This window comes from Physeter macrocephalus, chromosome 14 (genome assembly GCF_002837175.3).
Source record: "Physeter macrocephalus isolate SW-GA chromosome 14, ASM283717v5, whole genome shotgun sequence".
In the NCBI taxonomy this organism is placed as follows: domain Eukaryota; kingdom Metazoa; phylum Chordata; class Mammalia; order Artiodactyla; family Physeteridae; genus Physeter; species Physeter macrocephalus.
Genome location: NC_041227.1, coordinates 123,475,208 through 123,500,033, shown reverse-complemented (window position 1 = coordinate 123,500,033; position 24,826 = coordinate 123,475,208). Strand labels below are relative to the sequence as shown.

The 24,826-nt window shown below is 44.5% G+C and overlaps 1 protein-coding gene across 4 annotated transcripts in view; it reads right to left on the bottom strand.

Annotated features, from left to right (window-relative positions):
* The window catches only part of RPTOR (regulatory associated protein of MTOR complex 1), a 262,877-nt gene that overhangs the window by 89,820 nt on the left and 148,231 nt on the right, over positions 1–24,826 (bottom strand). For all 4 annotated transcript variants that reach the window (XM_055090448.1, XM_055090449.1, XM_028499286.1 and 1 more), the window contains exons 7-8: positions 6,457–6,557; positions 5,771–5,915 (exon numbers count right to left, since the gene is read on the bottom strand). In XM_055090448.1, the coding sequence (XP_054946423.1) occupies positions 5,771–5,915; positions 6,457–6,557 (246 nt within the window). The remainder of the gene's footprint in view (positions 1–5,770; positions 5,916–6,456; positions 6,558–24,826) is intronic.

The window sequence follows — 24,826 nt, the reverse complement described above, 5'->3', positions numbered from 1 at the left end:
GCAGACTGCCAGCCAGCAGTGAGGCTGCAGCGAGCCCCAGGCCGAGGCCGGGAGGGAGCAGCAGGCTGGCACTGGGCTAGCCGGCCTCCCTCTGGGGCCTGTGGTCGTTGATTCTGTACAAAAGGAAAGGGTCAGGTTGGGGACCTCAGAGTTCCCATCAAGCCCTAGATCACATGGCAGCCTTTTCAGCAGCATGGCGGTACCCTCTGCTGAGCATTTCCTCAGTTGGTTAAAAGTGGCTACATTTTCTAGGGTAAAATCAAAACGAACTTGGAGTCTTAATTTGGGATTCTCACTAAGGAAAAGTGGGAAAGCAAGTCCTATAAAACCTTGAGCCGTGGCACCCAGGCGAGCATGGAACTTGGGAGGTGTCCGCGTTCACACTTCCCACAGCCCCTGTGACCAGCCGCACAGGCTGCGCCCCCAGGGAGGGAGGATCCTGGGCCTCCCCACCCCGAGGCGCAGACCAGCCGGGCTCCGAGCCGTGGGCTGCCGATGAATCACGGCCTGGAGAACGTGCCATCCAGGCAAGAGCTCGGGTTTTCAGGAAACAGGCCTAAGATGGCAGGCACCCAAGGAGTGGGCTGGGAGGACAGCCTTCCAAGAGAGCCCGGCTCCATCTGCACCGATCAGTCAGCCAGCCAGGCTCGCTCGATGGGAAGGAACGCACAGGTTATTACCACAGAGAAATGCAAGGTTTCAGGACCCGCTGAAAATGAAAGCGAAGGCAAACGGCTCCCTGGTGGCTTTGCATCAAAAATTAAACAGAAGCCGGGTGCTGAGCATTTCATCATTGGCACCCCTGCCTGAAGCAAAGTGTGAATGTGTATGACTTTGTGTTTTAACCTCAATTTTTGTTGGGCTTTGTTCCCTTCCTCCCCCTGCTGAAAATTCAACCTCTCCGTCACCACCCAAGGAATATAGTAACTAGATGGTAAATTATTTATTCCAAATGCTCTTTCCGACTACCTTGGCTGTGCACTCCCTGGGGACGTACAAACTTTCGTCTATTTACGAGGCGGGAGAAAGAGCTATGGGCATTGTTGTTGAGTGTTTCATCAACCGAATGAGCCCTGCTGAAAGCCCACGGCAACGCTTCACTGGCAAGGAGCCCATGCCGCGCCTCGGACCTCAGGGGCAGCTGGCAAACCTGAGTGCAGGCGAGCATGACCTTCCAGGTTTCCGGGCCTCACATTCTCCTGCCTTTGCATCTGAGCCCACTGCCTGTTCCCTCCGCTCTCCCATCTCCCCTAAGGCCAGAACTTTGAGCTGGACACCCGTCACCCAGGACAGAGACCACATCCCCAGCCTCCCTAGACCAGGCACCACACACGGCCGCTGGGAAGAGCGGAGATCCGTGTCCCTCCTGTGAGCCACTCAGCTACACAGGAAAGAGGAACAAATCCCCATTTGTAAAGCCACTGGATCTGGTGTTACCAACTGATATTCCAACCACTACCTCTAACTACCCCCAGGGGAGGAGGGAAAACATGTGGCAGTCTTTCCATCGTAACCAAGTCAGTGGCCCTCAACGTGGCTGCATGCCCTATACAGCTGCCTGACCCAGTGTTTATAGCAGGTATTTCTGGTCTCTGACTTTGCATGAGACAATTCTGCATGATGTCAAAAAGAAATAAAGGTTATCACCCACCCTGAGTGGTTTTCTCCTCCCTAGATCTACAACACGGTAGCACAGTCCAATCAGAGGGCCGTGTTAAATGTGGCGGCTGGATACAATACCAGGACCCCACATAGTCCGACCCCGAGTCTGTGTCTGCAGTGACACGAGGGCCACGTGCAAGGGCGTGACGCCCACCTGGAAACGCACAACGTGTCCAGGCTGGGTTGCCAGTGCTTGATACTCAATAAATACTCAGGCATGATTTCATACCTTTTTAGAACGGCTTTTTATGTTCTTTACAAGGCCTCCCAGTGCCCTGTGCATAGTGAGTATGCAACTTCTTGTTAAATTAAATTATCCCTGCAACTGTTATTTCAGTAACAATCCCGTTTGGTTTGCTGTACGTCTCCTGTACAGTAACAAATATGAGACGAGTCTAATGCATGTGAATGACTTCCAACTCAGGATTTTTTTTTTTTTGGGGTACACAGGCCTCTCACTGTTGTGGCCTCTCCCGTTGCAGAGCACAGTCTCCGGACGCGCAGGCTCAGCGGCCATGGCTCATGGGCCTAGCTGCTCCGCGGCATGTGGGATCCTCCCGGACCGGGGCACGAACCCGTGTCCCCTGCATCGGCAGGCGGACTCTCAACCACTGCGCCACGAGGGAAGGCCTCAACTCAGGATTTTAATGAGCTCTTTCTACAACATTTAAAAAATACCAAATGAGATCAAGTGCAGGTACTAAACCTCAGGGAATTCTACTAGTTACATTTTTTTTCATGCAAAGAAGCACACAATGATTCTTCTGTCTCCAGTTTTGCATTTTTGACAAGGGAAACTTCAACCGTAATAACTTAATTTTAAAAAATAGCTTTTAGTGTTTCAAAGGCTTAAAACATCTACATGTAGATTTTTAATTACAAAAGTAATATCTACCAACTTTTAAAAGAGAGCATTCTCATTCTAATCCTCCTGTCTTGGTATTAGCACCATTAGCATCTTGTTATAATTCTATCCAGCCCTTTTCCCATGCATAACATAGAGGTAATTATACTGCTGATACAGTCCGGTGTTCTGTTTTTGTCATTTAACATATATTTTGTATAATAATAAATAATCTTCACAAAGTTTTAAGATGGCTTACATTTTTTCAAATATATGTATCTCAATTACATCCCCATTCTGTTAGGTACTGGGATTCTCCCTGGTTTCCCCTTTTATAGCCAAAATTCTGACAAACGGCATTCTTTTTCAAAGCCTCTCTGTCTCACCAGTCCCGTTCCTTGGTTCTTCCTCAGCAACCTGCTTAGTCCCTCTCCTGAGCTGGAATGGGTGGATGCAAAGTGGACAGGGCAGCAGGGGCTGGAGTGAAGTGGGAGATGTCAGGGTCCAACAATGTCGGCTGGGAATGTGCTGGTCCAGGCTGGGTCAGGGGTCAGGCCGCCTCCCTGTCCAGGGCTGTGATCCCCAGAGCCCTCCCTCACAGCATCCTAATGCTGACCCCCACCTCTAAGTCCGCTTCCCACAGAACCCAACGTGCAACAACCAGGATTCGCCTAAAAGGGAGTGGGGAGGGTATCAGGCCACAGACAGTGCGCTTTGCAGGATGGAAGACCATGCAGGTTGAGGGACTAGATTGTACTCAAGTCTTCAGGGTGCATTATCAGCTGCAGAGGGGCCCTGGAATGCGCAGGGAGGTTGGAACCAGGGAAGTAGAAAGACCCCAAGGGTGCATGTATGACTGCTAGCAATTCCACGCGCCCCGGGATACCCAGGAGGCTTTCCACATGTTTATCTGGGCCTCTGTGGGTTGCTGTGTTAGCTCACGTTTCTCTGGACACAAATAAATAAAAATGAGGATTTGTTTTATGAGATTCACAGAGAGCTAAACTCGCAGGCAAGAGGGCCATATTCCTAGTTTTAGAGGAGGGCATGGAAAGGTATCAGTAACAGAGACGGGAGGGATTATGAGACGGGAGGGATTATGAGACGCTGCTGTTAGACTTTGGACCTTATATTAAACAGCACTTATACAAATCCCAGAATTCAGAAATGTTCTAAGAGGCCAATACTAGAGAAAGATCTGTGGGATGATGAAGAGAGACAGGTGTGACTGTTCCGCACCGGGCATCTCTGCGTGCTTCCTCCCTGGGTCCCCTTCTCCTGCTGTCATCTCCTGCTGTCTGTTCTGTCTGCTCTCTGATCAGGCTGTGCTCCTTACTCTCTTCTCCGGGACAACACACTGTTTTTTACTCTTTGCAGCTGAGCACATCTTAGAGGAGGCAGTTTTACATCCAGAGAAACATGCACAAGAAGGAAGACTGTCCCATGGACTTGTTGGTGGGGTGGGCAGATGGAGGGAAGGACACAGGCCGCTTCTCGCTAAAAGCTGGCGCCTCGCGTCCACCCTGTATTTCTTCCTCCTGGGGGGAACTGCTTGGCCAGTGGCCCCAGGCACCCAGGAGGCCATTCACACTGGGCAGCTGGTATGATGCCCATTTCCTGTGGCTTAACTAGTTTTCCATCCATGACTAGGCGCAGCACTGACCCTGCTCAGCTCTTTTTTCTTTTTCTTTCCTTTTTAATAATAGATGTTTTATAAAAACCTGGTTCAGAAAAAATAGAATTTAAGGCATCACTTTACTTAAAGGATAAGGCTGTTTTGAGGATCTCCTTCTTCAGAAATGTGGGTTTTCTTTCTAATTATTTATCCTAAGCATTAGAGAGGCTTTTCAACCCCTCCTCCCCAGTTCTAATCTTCATGGAGTGAAGGAAACTGCATCTGCTAGTCTGTTCACACAGGATCTAAACCGCTGCAAAGAGACTCTTCATGCGGTCTATTCCTATTTCTCTGTTTCTCCATAACTTGCTCTCTAGTTTATTCTATAAGCTCTTCCAAAGGATACAGATGAGGCATGTTTTAACTTGATTTCTGTTTATAGTCTGGTGCTTGGCCAGCATAGTGCATCTTGATTTATCTCACAGATAAGAATGTTAATTCCTGATTTTCCTTGAGTGGATGAGAGGAGGTGAGTTTACCACCTCCTTCTTAGTTCTCTGGGTTTACAGAGTTGGGAGAAAGTGGTCATGCATATATGCACATATTAAAAAAAAAGTCACTACCCAAAATAAACCTGACCATGAAAATACACCATAGAATGGTTTTTAGGGCTAAACCTAAGTGAATTACTCTTTTTAAATATTTTGTATTAGGATTTCCCTCTGGATATAACTAAGACACATTTTCCTTCGTTACTGCCCCATTTTAGTACTTCCTCAAATTCTGCTTGTGTCACAAAAGCAAGGAAACAGGAAGAAACCAAACGCCTTCAGATATAATGTCTAGATTCAAAACAATTTCCATTATTACTGTTGTTATCATACTGTACTTACTACTAGCAGTAGTGTAAGGAGCAGTAATCCAGTTTTTTTTTTTTTTTTTAATATTTATTTATCTATTTGGCCACGCCGGGTCTTAGCTTGGTACGCGGGATCTTCGTTGCAGCATGTGGGATCTTTAGTTACGGCATGTGGGCTCTTAGTTGCGGCATGTGGGATCTAGTTCCCTGACCAGGGATTGAACCCAGGCCCCCTGCATTGGAAGCACAGAGTTTTAACCACTGGACCACCAGGGAAGTCCCAGTAATCCAGTTTTGAAGGAAATTTATAATCAACATACAAGTGTCATAAACATCACACTCATGCGTGTGTGTGTGTGACAGCGTGTGTATATGTGTGAAATAAGCATGCAAATTAACTGGTCATGAACCCAACAGTTTTAATTCTCTGCAGCAATCTTGGATACACTTCATGAATTCAGCTGGCAGTTTCTTTCCTCAATACAAATCCCTACAGAGTCAGAAACTCACCCGCAGGCCTCCTCCGCCCCGAGCTATGAACTGCAGGGCCTCTGTAGGCCCTGGTCCAGCTCAGCCCTGGATGACGCTTAGAGGCACCTGCACTCCTGCAGGGGACTTAGGCAGAGCTGAGGGTCGACCTTATTAACTTGTGTACACCACTCAGGCCTCCACGTTTGGAGCCACGTCTTCCTATTTTGTTCAAATAATCCCCTTACACTTGGACTATCGCAGAAACTGGAAAACCATGCTCCTTAGAGAACCTGATGCTGGTCTGGGGAGAGACACTTACCACATGGCGTGCATGTACGTGGGGGGCAGGCGTGGGCTGCTGACGGGGGTGCAGTTATACGACCTCATGATCCTTTCCGCCAATAAAAAATTTCGAAACAGACTAGCCACCAACAGGTCCTGTCTGAAGAGCTTTTGGAAGAGATCTGAGGGCAGAGAAAAGATAAAGAGGTGACTTCAGTGACTCACATCTAGCATTTAAAGCCAAATATACAAATTTACTGTCCTTCTACCAGAAGTTGCAACAAGCAGGTTGGAACTGACATGCACATTCTCCACTGGCAGCACCTACATGACACACGTAATGTGAACAAACAGCAGAACCCAACCAACCGGTCACAGAAAAACATAAATGTGTCTTATACTATAGCAGTAATTTGGGTTTTAAGAAATATGGATGGTGTGTGACTATGAAGGCAGATGAGCCCTGAGTCTGCCCCGAAAACACTAAGGACCCAAGCAGACGCCTCTCTGAACTCGCCCTGCAGCACTGCTCTCGACCTGATGTGCGACTCACTTCATCCTCTCAGAACCTTCGGGGTCCCTGCCTTCTCCCGCCCACCCCCTCAGGTTTCTTCACTGAGGGGAACTCAGTCCTCCCATTTGACTTCTCTCACACCCCGGCGCCAGAGTCTCCTGACTCTGGGGCAGCAGCCTTCCCGCCAGTCCACGGCCGGGCAGCCTCACCCCGAGGAAGCACGTTCCACGCAATGGTGTCCGTGATGGCCGTGAAGATCCAGTTCAGCTCGCCCAGGGGGGTCCTCCTGTCGTTCAGCCGCCCGGGAATCCTAGGAAACACGAAACAGTCACGGAGATGGAAACAGGTGACAGAGGCAGGAGGAGGTGGGAAGAGAAGGGGTGAGGGGACGACGATGCGTCAGACGGGGGATGGGGAGAGACTCGGCCACTCCAGGAGGACCTCCTTGCCTCGCCGTGATCTTTGAGGCTCCTGTACGTCTAACCTCACGTCTTAAAACTCAGCCTCCACTTCACTTTCTTCCCTTCCCCATCTGCACAGGAGCAGCGGGTGGGCCCCTCCGGCACCCCCGTGTGACAGCAGGCACAGAGCTCTGCCGACCAGGCAGGCCCCCGGGGCCCTGGAGCCCCCGACAGCCTTGCTCTCAGCCTCCAAGTGGACGGGCCCCACACCCTAATCAAGACACTCCTGTTGGGCAGGACACGGGTCACCTCCCAGAAGCCGAGGGCAACGGGAAGACCTCTGTGGGCCCAGCTCTTCACCACACAACATCAAAGCAGACCTAGTCAGGCCTACGTTCCACCTCTTAAATTCACACGTAGTCCTGGGCGCAGCATCGCTGGACTGAAAATGCCAGCGGTGAGGATGGGAGAGGTGGGAAAGCAACATCACAGGCCTCCCAGTGGGGCGTGTGAGGGGAGCTGGGCTTGTTTCCCCGCCCCCTGTGGGGAAATTCGAGCACAGGAAGAAAAAAACGCAACAGACAACTGGCGACACTCTTTTGAGTGACGCTCCATTTGCGGCCACTCACATACGACACCTTGGGTGTATGAGCTGGCACAATCCTTCTGGAAAGGACAGACACACGAAGGACAGAAAACATCTGTATCCTTTCCTCAGTAAGTCTGCTCCCAAGAATCAATCTTGAACGAGAAACGAAGAATGTGGAAACAAGGTATGTTTTGCAGTGTTTTATTTATAACAGTGAAAAGTCAGAAACTACCTATGTGACCAATAATAGAGAAATGATTAATTATGGAACAACCACAATGAAATAACTACAAGCTATTAAACTGTTGTTTATGAATATTTTAATGATATGGGGAAAAGACTGCTTTGTAACATTAAGTAAAGAAGCGGGACAAATATCGTGCCATCATAATTACACAGAACACGTACAAGGAGAGCCGATCAGGAGGAGAGCCCCACAGTGAGGCAGTGGCTACACTCTCCTTGTCTTCACATTTGCACGCAGTCAGCATTGGCTACCACGCCTCTGCCCACTCACCCGCCTCTCGCCCTGGCAGCTGGTGGTGACAGGACGGCGTTCTTGGAAGAAGGAGGGTCTGCTGAGGTCTATTTCCAAACCTGGACCAAGCGCATCATGGGTGTGTGCAGCGCCCCTTGAGTCAGGTGAGGCAACACAGCCCCAGCTGGCTCCTTGGGGTTTGACCCTTGGGAAAGGCCACCGCGTCCCCAGCAGTGAGGAGCTGCCCTGCTGCCGGCACTGCGGCCGAGCCATCGGAGGGAACAGAGGCCACTCCTTGTCAGGTGGAGGTCAGTGTGCATTTAGGTGTGTTTTTAAAATCGTCATCTGGTGACAATCGCTGGCAGATAAATGCAAAACTAAGACTCCCACTATGATCTCCTGAAAATTCTACTGATGTCTTTCACTAAAGCTCATCATGAAACCACAGACCAAGCCATCTGCCCGACTGATTTCAGACAGACCTGGGAACCATTCAAAGTGATCAATCAACCAATCATTCCAAGACCCATCTGCATTTGGCAGCCTGGGGTGACAAAGATGGGAGTGAGTCCCACTTCCCTCCCTTTTCACGTCATTTAGAATTAAGTCACTTCAAAAAAAAAAAAAAAGAATTAAGTCACTTCAGAAACTACTTGTTTCCGTTTTCCTTTCTGTAGTTGATCCTAAGGACATCAAAACCCAACCCGCTCTGGAAGCCGTCTGGGTCAGCGATGCAGGGCCGCGAAGAAAGGACAAGTGTGTCAAGTCCAGGACACACTTTGTTACACAAGTTTCTTTCACCTACCCCTCCCCCCAATTTCACTAATAATCAAGGTGGTTCTTTTAAAATTTAAACCCACAGTGTTAATCAAGGACTAACTTTTATGTGAAAAGCACAAAAAGCTACAGTTTAGGAACTGGGAGATGAGAAAAATGAACTCTAGTCCCAGCTATGCGTGTCTGGGTAACTTCTGGCGTCTCGTTTCTCTGCTCTGAGTCACCCAGGTTAACCTCATATGCAAAATGGGGACCAAAATAAAGTGGATAGCACTTCCAAAGGAGATGCAGCAGAGAGCCGGCAGACACTTCCTTGGAAAATGCATGCCACCTCCTCAAACTCCTCAATGCCGCTGTCTGCCATTGGACTTATTCTCACCTCCCCCGACATCTGGGTTCACCTACAGCTTCCAGCACTGCCCACTGTGTGGAGCCCGGCTCCAGCAATGGCGACTCTGCTTCTGGATCTTACAAGATGACCCAACCTGAGGTGTCTGCCTTCACCCCTTGCTTGCTGCCTTCACAGCTCAAATTTAACATGCCTAAAATCAAGCTCATCCTCATTACTGCCATCTTCTGCTCCCCTGTAGCATGTGTCCTCGCTCCAAGAGTCCCCGTGGATTCTCTTCCATCAGAGCTCGAACCCTCAGAGACAGGGCCCACTCATCTCTTCCCCAAGTGTAGCTCGTGTTTCCTGCTTCTTGCAAGGCACCTCTTCCACTGCCTTTTGGTAACCACTCCCACTGCAAAGGTATCCTCAATGGCCTTCTTGATCCAATTCATACTAGGCAGGGTGACGGCCCCCGGTACACCTCTGTTCAAAAATCTACAGGGTTCTCTGCTTACTGCTGCAGTGGTTTCAAATAGTTCCCTCTATTTCAACAAAATCTCACTTGGAATAAAGGAAAGTAGAGTTCCTCTGGCTGGAGGGGTGAGGGCTGGGAGCCACCAGCTTCCCAGTGGCCCACGCCTCCCCAGATAGGCCACTGCGAGGCCTCCGAGGAGCAAGGGCGAAAACACTGCCAATGGAGTTAGGTAGAAAGTTTCCACTTGGCTTCAAAGCCATCAACTTGACACAATAAACTTTGAAACTAGTTCCCTCTGGTTGGGTCCATTACCTCGCAGTTGGACAAAAATATCAAACTCAGTCTCCTCTCATTTGCCCACTTGGAACAGCCTCCCACTTGCCTTGGGCTGGTTCTGGCTCAGTCTTCACAAGCGAAGCCCAACTTCCCTGTCCATGAAGATGTCTTGACCACAACAGCCTTTGCTCAGGTCCTTTTCAAAGGCATCTCCCTCGGGATTTCTTTGGCAGCCCACCGATTGCTTACTTTTCTTTTTATTTATTCAGTGTTGCTCCATGCATGTTAATTACCTGTGTAACTAGGTAATAAATTCCTTGTAGGCAATGACTTACTTTCCTTGATGTAAATCAGTCTCTTCACAGATTCTGGCAGAGTGCTGAGCACATGCACGAGCTCACAGCCCACACATCTGACTCACGTTACTTCCCTACTTAAGAACATTTGCTCCCACTCGGCCAGCAGCTCCCTGAACCCCGTGTGGTGGAGTGACTGACATGGAGGGGCACCGCCCAGACCCCCCAAGAGGGGCTGGCTGCTCAGCGGGAGGAGTATGTTCGGGTACACCGTCCAGCTGGGAGACGAGCCCGTCTCAGCTGTCAGGTTGGCCCCAGCTGATGATCCCCAGGGCAGAGGTGCGGGGCCTCCACAGGCGGCCCGTGCTCTGCAGCTCAGCATCATGGCCGCTGCTTCTTCGCTTCCCTCCCGTGCTTCTCCCCAATAAGCTTGTGTCCCTTGTCTCTGTGTCTGCCCCCACCAACCAGCCAGCACCATGGTCTGGGGTAGGTGTCTCACCCTGCCTGTCCTCACATCCATTCGTTACTTTCTGTGTCTCCCCAGCTTCCTCTCTCGCCAACACGCCGATGTCTAGCTACATGGAACTTGTCCTCCTCAAACAGCTCACGTGCCTCCAGACCTGCGCAGACGCCCTCCTGCCTCCCTGGTCCAGGGGTCCCCCCAGGCTTTCAGGTTCTGCTCTGAGGCCCCCACAGAATTCCACAGACGACAGCTGGTGGCCGGGCTACGTCTCCCACTAGGCTCGGGGCTCTTGGACGGCAGGCCCGCGTGCTTCCTCGTGCTAACCCAGTGTTCACACATAGCGTCTAATGCATAACAGATACATATTTGATGAGTGAGTGGATGGATTCCTGCTGCATGATCGCAGCTCTGTGTAAATAAAATGCTAAGTGAAAAACTATGGTTTCCAAGAAAATGACACAAACTCACTAAAAATACTCAAGTGATAAGAAGATAACACAAATCATCCCAAATTTCACCATCTAAGAACCAGTAGAAACATTTTGGTGACCATTCCTCCAGATATCTCTTTATGCACAAAATCAAATAATTTTAAATGCACTGAAATAACAATATGAAAAGACATGCTACATTTTTGTTAAAAACATCCACCAATACACTTAGGAGAAAAGTCTGGGAGGATCTGCACCAAAGTAGTAACAACGATTATCTTGGCATGGTGGAGAGTACGGATGATTTTAATTCTTTTTGCTTATCTGTATTTAATAATATATATGCTGAAAACACACTACTTGCATAATAAAGAAAAATGAAACTTTTTTTTTAATAAGAGGGAAGCCAAGCAAGTTTACCCGAAAAGGGAAAACATTTGAAAACTTCATGTTTTATGAATTTACATCATCTCATATTCAGTTCAAATAAAGGAGGATGCACTTTTACGCTGTCTGCTTTAAATGGTTTTATGAAAATGATGGTGCAGAGAACTTTGGGCTAATTCATTTACTTAATGCAAATAATTCATTACTTAGAAATGCTCTGTGACTAAGAAAATGGGGAGGTGAACCCAGCAATTAAAAAAAAATTCATTCATTCATTCATTTATTTATATTTTAGCTGTGCCAGGTCTTAGTTGTAGCACGCGGGATCTTTGTTGTGGCATGTGGGATCTTTTTTTAGTTGCTGCATGTGGGCTCTTAGTTGCGGCACGCAAACTCTTAGTTGCGGCACGCCATGTGGGATCCAGTTCCCCAAACAGGGATCGAACCCCCGGCCCCCTGCATGGAGTCTTACCCACTGGACCACCAGGGAAATCCCCAGCAATTTTTTAAAAAAATAATTCTTTTGAATATCCAGGTCCGTATATACTGGTTAGATACTTGGTTAGACAAAGACAGATAAACGAGACCAGGGTTCTCAACCTGTGGGGTAAGGGACAGTGCTCATGATGTCACCAAAAGGAGTCCCTGAGTATGTGTGCAGGTACATTTTCTCAGTCAGTTAATGCTATACTGAAATCAGATGTGTGCGCGCGTGGACACACACAATCTCAATCATTCTAAAAATTCAGCTGAGTGGGAAAAGAAAACTACTTGACATAAATGAAGGTTGGGAACTTCTGCCCTAGATAGTACATTTTGGGACATATTTCTTCATATGCTGACATTCTGCTGAACCGGACCAAGCCACATCTCTATAAGACTTCTTTCTAATGTCTCTTTATTTAAAATTGTATACAATTCAACACTAATATTATCTGTATTTCCTATTACACAATGGCTTTTTTCTAGCCATTCACAGATTTCAAGTGATGATCATCCAAGTCCATTTCAGTGTGTATGGAACCTGCAGTTTATAAAGTGTGATATGGTTTGTTTGCAGCCTGAATGGTTTGCAGTTTTACAGAGGAGTCCCCCTTTAACTGGACTGCAGGACTACGTCTGAGTAGTCAGGAGGAAGGAAATGAGAAACACGCAGTAAGAAAGCCTGGTTGGAAATGTAGCCACGCTTGTTTAAATGCAGAAAGCCTGTGGACGATGTACTCAGCTCTCAACACTCACCCAGAGACACTCAACTGTGCAGCCACTGGGATGCTATCTTAGTGTTGAGTCAGCCGGGCCCTAAATTACATCTGCAAAGCCTGGGGCGCACGGTTCAATTACTCTCTTAGGGTTTAGAAGACCTCCTGGCAATGGCAGGTGAGGTGACTCAGACCATTCTCCCACTGAGAACAACCAGAAAGGCTGTGTGTGTGTATAGGTGTGTGTGTGTGTGTGTGTGTGTGTGTGTGTGTGTGTGTGTGTGTGTAAATCTTTTTGAAGGCAATGGAAGGCTGGCAAGGCTGTGGGGAATCGTGGGGCCAAAACCTGAGAGAGAAAAGCCCCAGGCTTGAGCCGGCACCTGGGGCTCCATTTGTCCCAGAGGTACCTGGCAACTCTGAGAGGCAGAGAGCCTAAGATGAGCTTGGCGGACTCACAGGTTGGAGAACAAAAACTGAGGGCCCACCAAGGAGATGGAGCTCAGGTAAAACCTCCAGTCTTGGAGCTGGGTGCAAAGGATGAACTAAAAATAACACAGACCTCACAGCCTCAAATCATCCCAGATTTCTGCACAATTTCCATTTTCAATTTGTAACATTCAGTAAAAAATAACCAAGCATTTATAATAAACATAAATGGAATATAATCGATAATAATTTTGAATCACTACATTGTACACCTGAAAATAATATAATATTGTAAATCAACTATACCTCAAAAAAACTCCAAACAAAAAAACAAAAAAAACACCCCCAGGCATTTCTAGGTTTAAAACCAAGAAAAACAACTGACAAGAGAAAGACATGGACAGAGGATTCAGATAATGGCAATATCAGACACCAACTTCAAAATAATTTTACTTAATATGTTCATGGAATTAATGCACAGGATGGAAAACTCTGGCAGAGAACTGGAAACTATAAAATAAACTCTGGAAATCCGGGAGCCTCAAGAACTTAACAATACAGTATATTAAGTTTAAAAACTCAATAGATGGGCTGAACAGCAGATAAGACAACATTGAAGAGAGAAATGGAAGACAGGTCAGAAAAAAAATACTCAAAATTAAGCAAAAGAGACAAGAGATTGGGACATAAGAAACAGCGGATATTGTGAAAAGACCTAAGATGTACATACTGGCGTCCCCAAAAGAGAAAATGGAATAGAAGCAATATTCAAAAACACAATGGCTCAGGGACTTCCCTGGTGGTCCAGTGGGTGGGCTCCACACTCCCAACGCAGGGGGCCCGGGTTTGATCCCTGGTTGGGGAACAAGATCCTTCATGCATGCCGCAACTAAAAGTCCCCATGCCGCAACTAGGAGTCCACATGCTGCAACTAAAGATCCTGCATGCCGCAACTAAGATCCTGCATGCCTCAACTAAGCCCTGGCACAGCCTAAATAAATAAATAAATATTTAAATAAATAAAAAATAATAAAAAGCATTTAAATAATGCAAAAAAAGAGTCACTCTTTAAAAAAAAAATACAATGGCTCAGAATTTTCTACAACTGATGAAAGACATCAAGGCACAGTGTCTTAGTGAGCTCAGGCTGTCGTAACAAAATACCATAGACTGGGTGGCTTTACCAACTGAAATTTATTTCCTCACAGTTCTGGAGACTACAAGTTCAAGATCAGGGTGCCAGCATGGTCAGGTCCTGGTGAGGACGCTCTTCCTGGGGGCCATAATTCAGTCTATAGCATTCAGGTTGAAGAAATGCTATAGACATAAAGCAGGACAAATACAAATAATGCCCACATAGGCACATCAAAATAAAACCGCCAAAATCCAAGACAAAGAGAACTTCCTAAAAATAGTCAGAGGAAAAAATGCATATAACTTTCAAGGGAACATGTATTAGTAAGGGTCTCGTCAGGAGACAAAAACCATGCCAGTAAATTAAGCAGAGATATTAAGCAGTATATTAAGCATTTAATATTAACTGCTTTAACTAAAACATGGAGATTAACTACTAACAAGGACAAAAAGAACTCTAAAAAAGACAGGATTGGTATCTGTAGGGAGCAGCTACTACCTCTTCAACTCAGGGAGTACACCCAAAGAAGGAGCAAATTTGGAAGAGGCCCCACCCAAGGCTAAGAGTTAGATCTTGCCGGAGAGGGTGTGGCTGCACCCCACTGGATTATAGAGAAAATCATTACCCCTCAGAATACAGGTGCATAAATCTTTAATAAAACATTAGTAAGTCAAATCCAGCAGTATATCAAAGGGTAATACACCATGATCAAATGGAGTTTATCACAGGAATGCAAGGTTTGTTTAAATTAACATTTGAACATCAATAATGTAATGAAACTATTAACAGAACAAAGGAGAATAAACTGTTATCTTAATAGATGTAGAAAAAGCATTGATAAATTTCAACACCTGTTTATGATAAAAACTCTCAGGAAACTACTATATACAAAAGACAACTTCCTCAACCTGATAAAGGATATCTATGAAAAATTCACAGCTCACATTACCTTTAGTGATATAAGATAAAATGTTTTCCCCTAACTGATCCTTAATTAGGATCACAGCTTGGAGGCTCAGTCTCATCACTTCTATTTAACTTTGTAGTGGAGGCATTAGCCAGTGCAATAAAGAAAAAGGAATTAAGTACATAAAGATATGAAAGGAAGAAGTAAAATTGTATTTATTTGCAGATGACACAATTATATACATAGAAGATCTTAAGGAATCTATAAAACAGGTATCAGAACTAATTAGTGAGTTTAGCATAGTTAGAAAAATGAGGCTATTATACAAAAATCAAATGCATTTCTACATGCTATCATTGAACAATTTAAAAACTGAAATTTAACAAACTATTTGCAAAATATACACAGTTAAAACTACAAAGCATCAAGACAACTAAGTCAGTATGTGATAATGATCATGGTAGATGAACCCACTTAGTGCTACAGAAACACCACGAATAAATATCTAAATTAGACTGAGGACTCCAAGAACTAGAAAAGGGTAGAAGGGAATATACTACAGTTAAAAACACAAGTTTCGAGCTATAAAGTTTGGGTTTGGTTCTTGAACTTTTACTTACTATTGTATGACTCTACTTCTTTTATGCTCCATCCCTTGAAAATGCCAATAAGGACCCACTTTTTTGGATTAAGTTAAATGAGATGATGTATGTGAAACACAATGGTTGATATATAGTAGGTACTCAGGTGGATGCACATACAGCTCTAATAATAAACTGACTCTCAAGAAAGGTCCCTTGTCAGGGAACTAAGATCCCACAAGCTGTGCAGTGAGGCCAAAGAAAAAAGAAAAGAAAGAACTGTTGGGAGGATACCCAGTGAACTACAACAAGAGTGTTCAGTAATGATGGTGATACAGGTGAAATACCTCAATGTCCAGCAGATGCCTGCAGCCTCCGTCACTTCTCTGCGGTACTTAAAATTCCAGAAACTAAATACAACAGTCAGCAACAAAAGAGGAAGATCTGGTCCAGCATCACTACATGATGGGGGTTAATGTCCTCCTGGGCATGTGACATGCACTGTTGACTGAAAGCTTCTCTCTGGTCACCCAATCCTGATCTCACTGACCAGACCTCTGACCAGAACTAGACAGAGGCCTGAAGATCTCCCCTGCTCTCACACAGTGACCTCGAAACATCTGTCTCTGACTTCCTCGTTGTAAGATGTATCCCCTCGGAATCCCCTTGAACAGCTCTGACCACTCCCCTCAACAGAGAACTTCACTTTATACTGCATTTGTCACAGTCAGAGATGTTTGATGCCATTTGCTGAATTCATGGGATTAAAATTAAAAGTAAACAACAACAACAAACTACAAAGTATTGCTGCGGTAAATTTTTAAAAGACTTAACTGGGGAGACACACCACGCTAATGGATCAGAAGACTCAGTATTGTTAAGACGAGAATTCTCCTCAAATTGGTCTACACATGCAACGCAATCACAGTACAAATCCCAGCAGGCTTGTTAGAAACTGATGAGCTGATTCTAAAATTGACATGGAAATGCAAGGAGCTAGAATAGCCAAAACCATTTTGAAAGGGAACAGATTTCCAGTAAAGCTACAATGATCGAGATAGTGTGGTTCTGGCATAAGGATAGACATAGAGATCTATGTCACAGGACAAAGCAAAAGGACTACACAATTATATTCAAATGATTTTTGTCAAAAGTACCAAAGTAATTTAATGGGAAAAAGACTTTATTTCCATGATGGTGTGGGAACAAATGTATATCCATATAGAAAAACTGACCCTTGACTCACTGCACATCATGTATAAAAGTTAACTTGAAGCGGATCATAAAAAACATAAAAGTTAAAACCATAACAGTTTTAGGAGAAAATCTTCACTACCCTGGGGTATGCAAAGATTTCTTAGATGGGACACAAAAGTATAAATCATAAAAGAAAAAACTATTAGCTCAGATTTTATCCAAATGAAAAACTCCTGGTCTTTAGGAGATTGTTGTGAAAATGAAAACAAAAGTCAGACTGACCAAAAATATTCACAAGATGTAGATGTGACAGTGACTTATATCCAAAATATGTAAAGGACTCTTGAAGACAAACAACACAATTAAAAAGTTGGCAAGAGACATGAATATACATTTCATTAAAGAATATAAATTAATGGCCAATAGCACACGAAGAGCCACTTAGCACCATTAGTCACTAGGCAAATGCAAGTTAAAGCCACAGGACACAGCATCACACACCCGTTAGACAGCTAAGATTAAAGCGACTAAGAACACCAAGTATCAACATGGATGCAGAACGTCTGGCCACTCACACATGACTGGGGCAAATGCTGAGCTGGGAAGTTTCTGATAAAGTTAAACATACACCTGCCACACCACCCAGCCATTCCATTCTTCAGACACAAAAGAATACAGTGTCATCTTCTATTTATCTGAAGCTCTAGAAAAGATAAATCTAATGTATGAGAAAAAGCAGATCAATGGTTGTTTGGGCCTGGGGGCTAGGGCAGGGGATTAACTGGGATGAGGTACAAGGGAACTTTTAGGACATATTTTGAGTGTGATGGTGGTCCCATGGGTGTATAAAGCTGCCAAGACTCATCAAACTATATACTTAAAGGGAGTTCATTTTATTGAATGCAAGCTATATTTCAACAATGTCAATTTTAAAATGTAAAAACAGGGGCTTCCCTGGTGGCGCAGTGGTTAAGAATCTGCCTGCCAATGCTGGGGACATGGGTTTGAGCCCTGGTCTGGGAAGATCCCACATGCCGTGGAGCAACTAAGCCCGTGAGCCACAACTACTGAGACTGCGAGCCACAACTACTGAAACTGTGCTCTAGAGCGTGCAAGCCACAACTACTGAGCCTGCGCACCACAACTACTGAAGCCCACGCACCTAGAGCCTGTGCTGCACAACAAGAGAAGCCACCGCAATGAGAAGCCTGCACACTGCAACAAAGAGTAGCCCCCGCTCGCCGCAACTAGAGAAAGCCTGTGCGCGGCAGCAAAGACCCAACGCAGCCAAAAATAAATAAATAATTTTTTAAAAAGTAAAAACAAATGAAGGGGAAATTACAGCATTTTCAAACAATAAAAATATAACTTTTCACTGGCAAACCCGCACTAAAGGAAATAAAGAAAAATGATCTCAGATGGAAGCTCTGAGGTGCAGGAAGGAATGAAAGACAATAGAAGATGTAGATATGTGGGTAAAAGTAAGTATTAACTCTATAGAATATTAATAATGTTTATGGAAATGATAATATATGGAGAGTTAAAATATATGACAGTAATTGTATACAATTAAGGAAGTGAGTAAACGAAGTTAATTGTTCTAAGGTCCTTGCATCACCTGGAAAGTGGTAAAAGTACTAATTTATATTAGACTTTAATAAGCCAGGGGTTGCCAAAACTATGGCCCTTGGGCCAAATCCAGCCAGCAGCCTATTTTTTGTATGGCCTGAAAGCTAAAAACAAGCCTTATAATTTTAAAGGGCTGTAACAGAAGATAAAGAAAAATAAACAACAGAGACTTTATGGGGCTCACAGAGGCTTAAGTGTTCACTGCCTGGACTTTAACAGAAAGCACAAGGAGACCATGGCTCTGGGTAGCCACTTGAGTGTAGGAAAAGAACACATAGTTAACAAGCCAAAAGAAGGGGAGAAAGGGTAGTAAAACTGTTAATCAATCCAAAAGATGGCAATGCAGGAGAAAAAAAGGAAGGTGTAAAAAAGAAATGGGGGAAAAAACAAAAAAGAAACAGGGTGGCAGATTTAAACTCAAATATGTCAATTATTATATCAACTATAAAAAGACTTGATACTTCAATTAAAGTCACCAATTTTGGGGACGTCCCTGGTGGCTCACTGGTTAAGAATCCGCCTGACAATTCAGGGGACACGGGGTCGAGCCCTGGTCCGAGAAGATCCCACATGCCGTGGAACAACTAAGCCCGTGCGCCACAACTACTGAGCCTGTGCTCTAGAGCCCGTGTGCCACAACTACTGGGCTCAAATGCCACAACTACTGAAGCCTGTGCGCATAGAGCCCGTGCTCTGCAACAAGAGAAGCAACTGCAGTGAGAAGCCTGTGCACCGCAACGAAGAGTAGCCCCCGCTAGCTACAACTAGAGGAAGCCCGCATGCATCAACAAAGACCCAACACAGCCAAAAATAAATAAATAAATACATTTATAAAAAAATAAAATCAAAAATTTTCAGTCTGGATTTAAAAACAGAACAAAAGTCAACTATATCCTGCTAAAAACAGATACACCTTAAATATATAAAGCTATAGAAATATATATAAAGATACCTGCTTAAATATATATAAAATTATTTATATATCATACATAAAATTATGTACACACACATTATGCATATACATATGAAAAGACACACTCTACAAACACTAACCAAATGATAGCTGTATGGGTACGCTACTATCCTACAAAGTAGACTCTATGGCAAAGGCATTACCAGAGATGAAGAGTGACATTTCTTGGTGACAAAAGGTTCAATTCATTCTACCAGGAAGGGGAAATCAGTCATGGCTAATGTGTCCTTCTGCATTTCTGAAGGACAAAGCATGTGGTCAAAATGGGAATGGGCTTTTAATTTAGAGTAAAATGACAATAAATTGTCAAAATTACTTCTTGAACAGGAAGAGAAGAGGAAGTTGAGGTATATGTATCAGCAATCATTTAATTAAAAATGTGGCAGGTTACAGGAAACCATAACATGGCATTAGGCTGAGGGCACAACAGGCATTCAGGATGATGGAAGAAATTTTCACATACTGAGGTATGGGTAAGTCATTCTGGCTTATACATGATTTGGCCTGAAGTTTACGTTAACTAGAACAGCCTGTCTTATGGCCTGTTTATCATACATTGTACAACTGCTTTAACCACTAAAGAAAAGAATGCAATAGCCAGGGAATTCCCTAGGGGTCCAGTGGTTATGACTCAGCACTTTCATTGCTGGGGCCCCGGTTCAAGCCCTGCTCGGGGAACTAAGATTCTGTAAGCTATGTGGCACGGCCAAAAAAAAAAAAAAAAAAAAAAATGCCGAGTATCCAGAAGAATGTCCGCTTGAAAACAGGGATAAATGCCTCCCTTCCTATGACACCCATGCTAGTTCTCCTTCCAAGATAAGTTCCCTTCTCAGATGCCAAGGTCATGCTGACTTGCAGTGTAGCTGCTAATCTGTCGCTTTTGAAACCTTGAAGGGATGTACCTCTGTCATGTTTGGTGTATGTTCTTTGTTCTGACAGGATATAAAACTGTGCTGAAAACCATGCTTCTCCAGAGAAGCTCCTCAGAGCTACTGAGAGGCTGTCCTGGACTATAGCCCTCAGTTGGGCTCAAATAAAACTCTCTTCTATCCCTTATTATAGATTGTTTATTGATTATTTGTGTCAACAGGGACTACCAATAGGTAAAGACGAGCTACATATTAAGAGCACTGACAACTCGAGGTTGGACCATTAGGGAGCCAGTATGTCCAGGTCCTCAGGGAACATAAGAGGCTTTCAGACTCTTTTGATCACAACTCCTAGTAAGAAATGCATTTTGCATGGTGACCTGATATACACATATACACAATCATATGTAAATATACACATTCAAACAATAGGGCCAGAGAGCATTCATGTTGCTAGAAAAACAAGGGTATTTTCTAAGCTTTTCTCTTTTTTTTTTTAATGCAAGGCTGTGACCCACCAAACTGATTTTACAGTTACTAATAAACTGTGACCTGCAGTTTAAAAAAATGTTGACTTAAATGAAGCTCTTGTTAATTTCTCCTGGAAGATATTGGCTATCAAAATAGTTTGATGGTGAACAAAGCACCTGAGAGATGTGAGAGATTAGAAAATTACATAATTCTACCTCTGAATAAGCTGACTGATATTTTTCAAAAGCCACACAGGCAGCTTGTTTCCTAATGATTTTTAAAAAATCTGTACTGAGCCTTTAAATCAAATGGTTTATGTGTGCAGCACTGCTGTTCCTCACATCCCTTTCCTTCTGCCTTTAACAGCTCCCACAGAACAGAAGCCTGCCAATCTTTACTTGTGAAGCAAATGTAAAAAAATGTATCTTAAAATCCTGGGGGGAAAGGAGTGATGATTTCCAAGGCTCAGTGGTGAGCAGGAGTTAAAACAACACTGGAGATAATCTCCCTTTTACTGAATTTATTACAGAATGATAAACTATTGCCCGTTCCCGGAGCCAGCCAACAACAGCAACAGTACTGGCACAAGTCCCTCTGGAGACTGCGAACAAAAACCAGAGAGACACGGGGTCAAAGAGAGGGAGGGAGGGAGTTTCCCATGTGCTTATTCAACATGTTTATGACACAATGAAAACAGGTTCTTTTCTATTAAATAGTACAGAAATAAATCTGAACCTAAGATTATTTTTTAAGCATTCCCTGGAAAAACCTGATTTTCTTTGGCCTTCCTGGTGTCAAGGCTGATCTTCAGACAGACCCTTTACTGAGAGCTACAGGCCCAGGAGCCAAGCAGAAGTCTCCTCCAAGCAGAGTTCTCTGAAAAGCTGCTAAAAAGCCTGTAACATTCGGAAAAGGCAGTTTCTAAAATGAGGGGAAGAGGTGAAATCCAGACGAGCTCCAGGGAGCACCCGTCTTGGTCCAGACGGGCAAGGAGCACTTCCCTCCTGAGATGCTCCCCTACCTTCAGGCTGTGCTCTCCAGGCGTCCCCCCTTGAATGTACTGAAGCACCCTCGCAGGGAGCTTCTCTGTAAAGAAGGTGGGAGGAGGGGAGGGTGAGGGTGGGGCTGGTGGAGGGCGGAGCTGGCCTGCTCAGCAGCAGACTTGGATGTAATGCCTCCAAGTGTTTCATAGAGATTGATCCTAACCTTTCTAGTCCATGGAATGCCAGGGTTACTCCACACCTCGTGCCGAGAAGGACTGCCAGCAGCCTTGCTGGAAATTGTCTCTTTCTGTCAATTTGTTAAAACACCACAGAAACAATAGTTTCCAAATACAATCAGGTTGTGTTTGCTGTTCTTGATCTTCCAGGATAATTTTCCTCTGAGGTTTTCCTGGCAGGGCTGCATTAAACAGACATGAGCGCTCCTCTTCCTCCCAGGTACCTGGTGCCCCGGAGACCAGACACCTAGACTCATGAAACTCATGCCACCTCCCGTGTAAGACCTTTCCTGATATGTCCGCAACCAAAATGAACACTTCCTCCCTCTCAACATCAACACACGAACTTGCAGGATGTTAAGGGATCCTTCAGTTTACACGCAGCACGGAGATAAGGGTGTGGAATCAGAGAGGCCTGCGTGTGAACACTCCAGGCTCTGCCACTTCTCACTGTGTGACTCTGGGCAGTTATCTAACCTTTCTGCGACTCAGTCACATCATCTGTACCACCCAGACCCACAGGAACTAGAAAAGTGGAATAAGTTAACACCTAACAAGTTCACACAAAACCTGGTACATCGTAAGGGCTCAGAAATTATAGCTGCTCCTATTTATTTGCTACAAAACCCCCACAAATTCTAAAACAAATTAAATCAGAAATTTTGGAAGTGCCCAACTAAACTCAACACTTAAGTTTAATATAACAAACATGATAATTTTATGAGCAACCTAAGTTACATGTAGCACATTTTCACTTTTGTAACTTGTAAAGTTGCCTTTGGGAAAATAATTCCAAATTATATATCTGAGAAGAACTCACATCCAAAATATATAAAGACCTCTTACAATTCAATAATCAGAAGACAACCTAGAGAAAGTGTGGGTAAAGATGTTAACGGGCACTTTGCCATAGAAGATAAGACAGACGGCAAATGAGCACAGGAAAGGTGCTCCACATGGCGTGCCTTAGTGAGTTCAGATTAAAACCCCACACTCACAAGAATGGCTATAATCAAAGGAGCAGGCGATGACAAACGTGGAGAGGAGGTGGAAAACCCCACCTCTCAGGCACTGCTGACGGGAATGTGAAACGCTACAGCCACTTCGGAAAAGAATTTGGCAATTTCTTAGAAGTTAAACGTAAATTTGACCATATGACCCAGCAATTCCACTTCTAGGAATCCCCCCAGGAGAAATGAAAATAAATGTCCACCTAAAGGCTCGTACATGAGTGTTCATAGCAACATTCCTCCTAAGAGCCAATGACTGATGATCAATGATATGGATAAATAAAGAAATGGAATACCATTCAACAATAAAAAGGAATAAAATACTGGTACATGCTATAATATCAATAAACCCTGAAAACATTATGCTAAGTAAAAAAAAAAAAAAAAAAAAAAGACCCCATTGTTTGATTCCACTTACATGAAATGTCCAGAAAAGCCAAATATACAGAAAAGAAAGTAGATTAGTGGTTGTCTGGAGCTGGGGTAGCAATGGGATTAACTATAAACAGGCAAAAGGGATCTTATTAGAGTGATGGGAATGTGTTAAAACTGGATTATGGTGATAGTTGCATAAATCAGGGGATTTACTAAAAACCATTGAGTTGTACACTTAAAGTGATGTGTAAATTACACCCCAATAAAGCTGTTGGAAAAAGTCCAACAAAGACAACCCCCTCAAATGCCCTAATTGGATATATAAGTGATACTACAAAACCCACTTTATTTTCAAAATGTCACGTTTTCTGCATTGACCCAACAATGAGGCAGGCGGGAGAGAATCGTTTGTTGTCGAGCTACTTAATTTTGCTACACTAAAATTCTACTTTTTTTTTTCTCCTTTTTTTCTGGCTGTGCCGTACAACTTGCGGGATATTAGTTCCTGGACCAGGGATTGAACCTGGGCCCTCAGCAGTAAAAGCACGGAGTCTTAACCACTGGACTGCCAGGGAATTCCCCAAATTCTACTTTTTAGTAGGTGTAAAATTTTCTCTCTTCCCATTTTTCCTTTCTTTCCCTTAATAAACCAGTAGTTTTTTTCCACTTGGAAGTCATCTATTTCTTGCTTTTCCTGGCACCCCCAAAACTCATGCTGTCTGGGTCGGAGGGGCCTTACACATTGTCTCCAGTGCAACCACCCTCCCGGTTCACCTTGCCCCTCACAGCCCTCACTCTGCCTGGTGTGCGCTCCCTGCTACCCAGCTCGTCTCGGGGGTTCTGACCACCGGGCGGTTCTTCGGGATACCAAGACCGCTTTTGCTGAAGCTCCCGCCTGGCAGCTCTGACGCTAGCACTTCTTGGTACCAGACAGATACATGTAATTCACCTGAATCTCATGAGTCTTCCATTATCTAAAACAGTTACCTGTCATTCCAGAGCCTTCTCTGCTCCAGGCTAAACATCCCAGTTCCTTAAAGTGCTTCTCACATGGTCGCCCACTCCATGTCCCACCCCATCCCCTCAGGGTCTATCACCTCCCTTCTCTAGATTTTTCTATTTTTGGAGCAGTCATTTCAAAGAGTTGACCCAAATTGAGTTCAGTTTACTAAAATACTGACTTTTTCCACAGGGGCTAGTGTTCTATCAAATTTTCCAAATCCCATACTTATACATGTGATTTCTGGGGAGCACTGTGAGATCTATATACATAATTCTGATCATCTGCATTTAGCTACTCAGCCTGTCAAGACCTTTTTATATTCTAGTATTGGGTTCACCTCAAAGTTTTCTTAATATGAGCAAATTCTTAGTTTAGCTCTCATTACTTCTAATAACAGTTTTGTTACTGTTGATCTGAATTTCTGAAAACTTTTTGCATCATTTTGCTCTACTTTCTATGGTTAATTATTAAACGCATCCTTGTTGTAGCAGAAGAATGGTGCCATCATGAAGATCGTGCAATGGTGAGGCGAGTTGTTGGTGCTGTCACATCTAAACTGACTCCTGCTATACCTGGAATAGAAGGAGGAGCATTCTGGCTGCGATCCCAGTGGTAAAAAGCAAAGCTTTACAGCTCTAAGACATGATACATGGCACACCAAATTGACCTGGACCATCATTC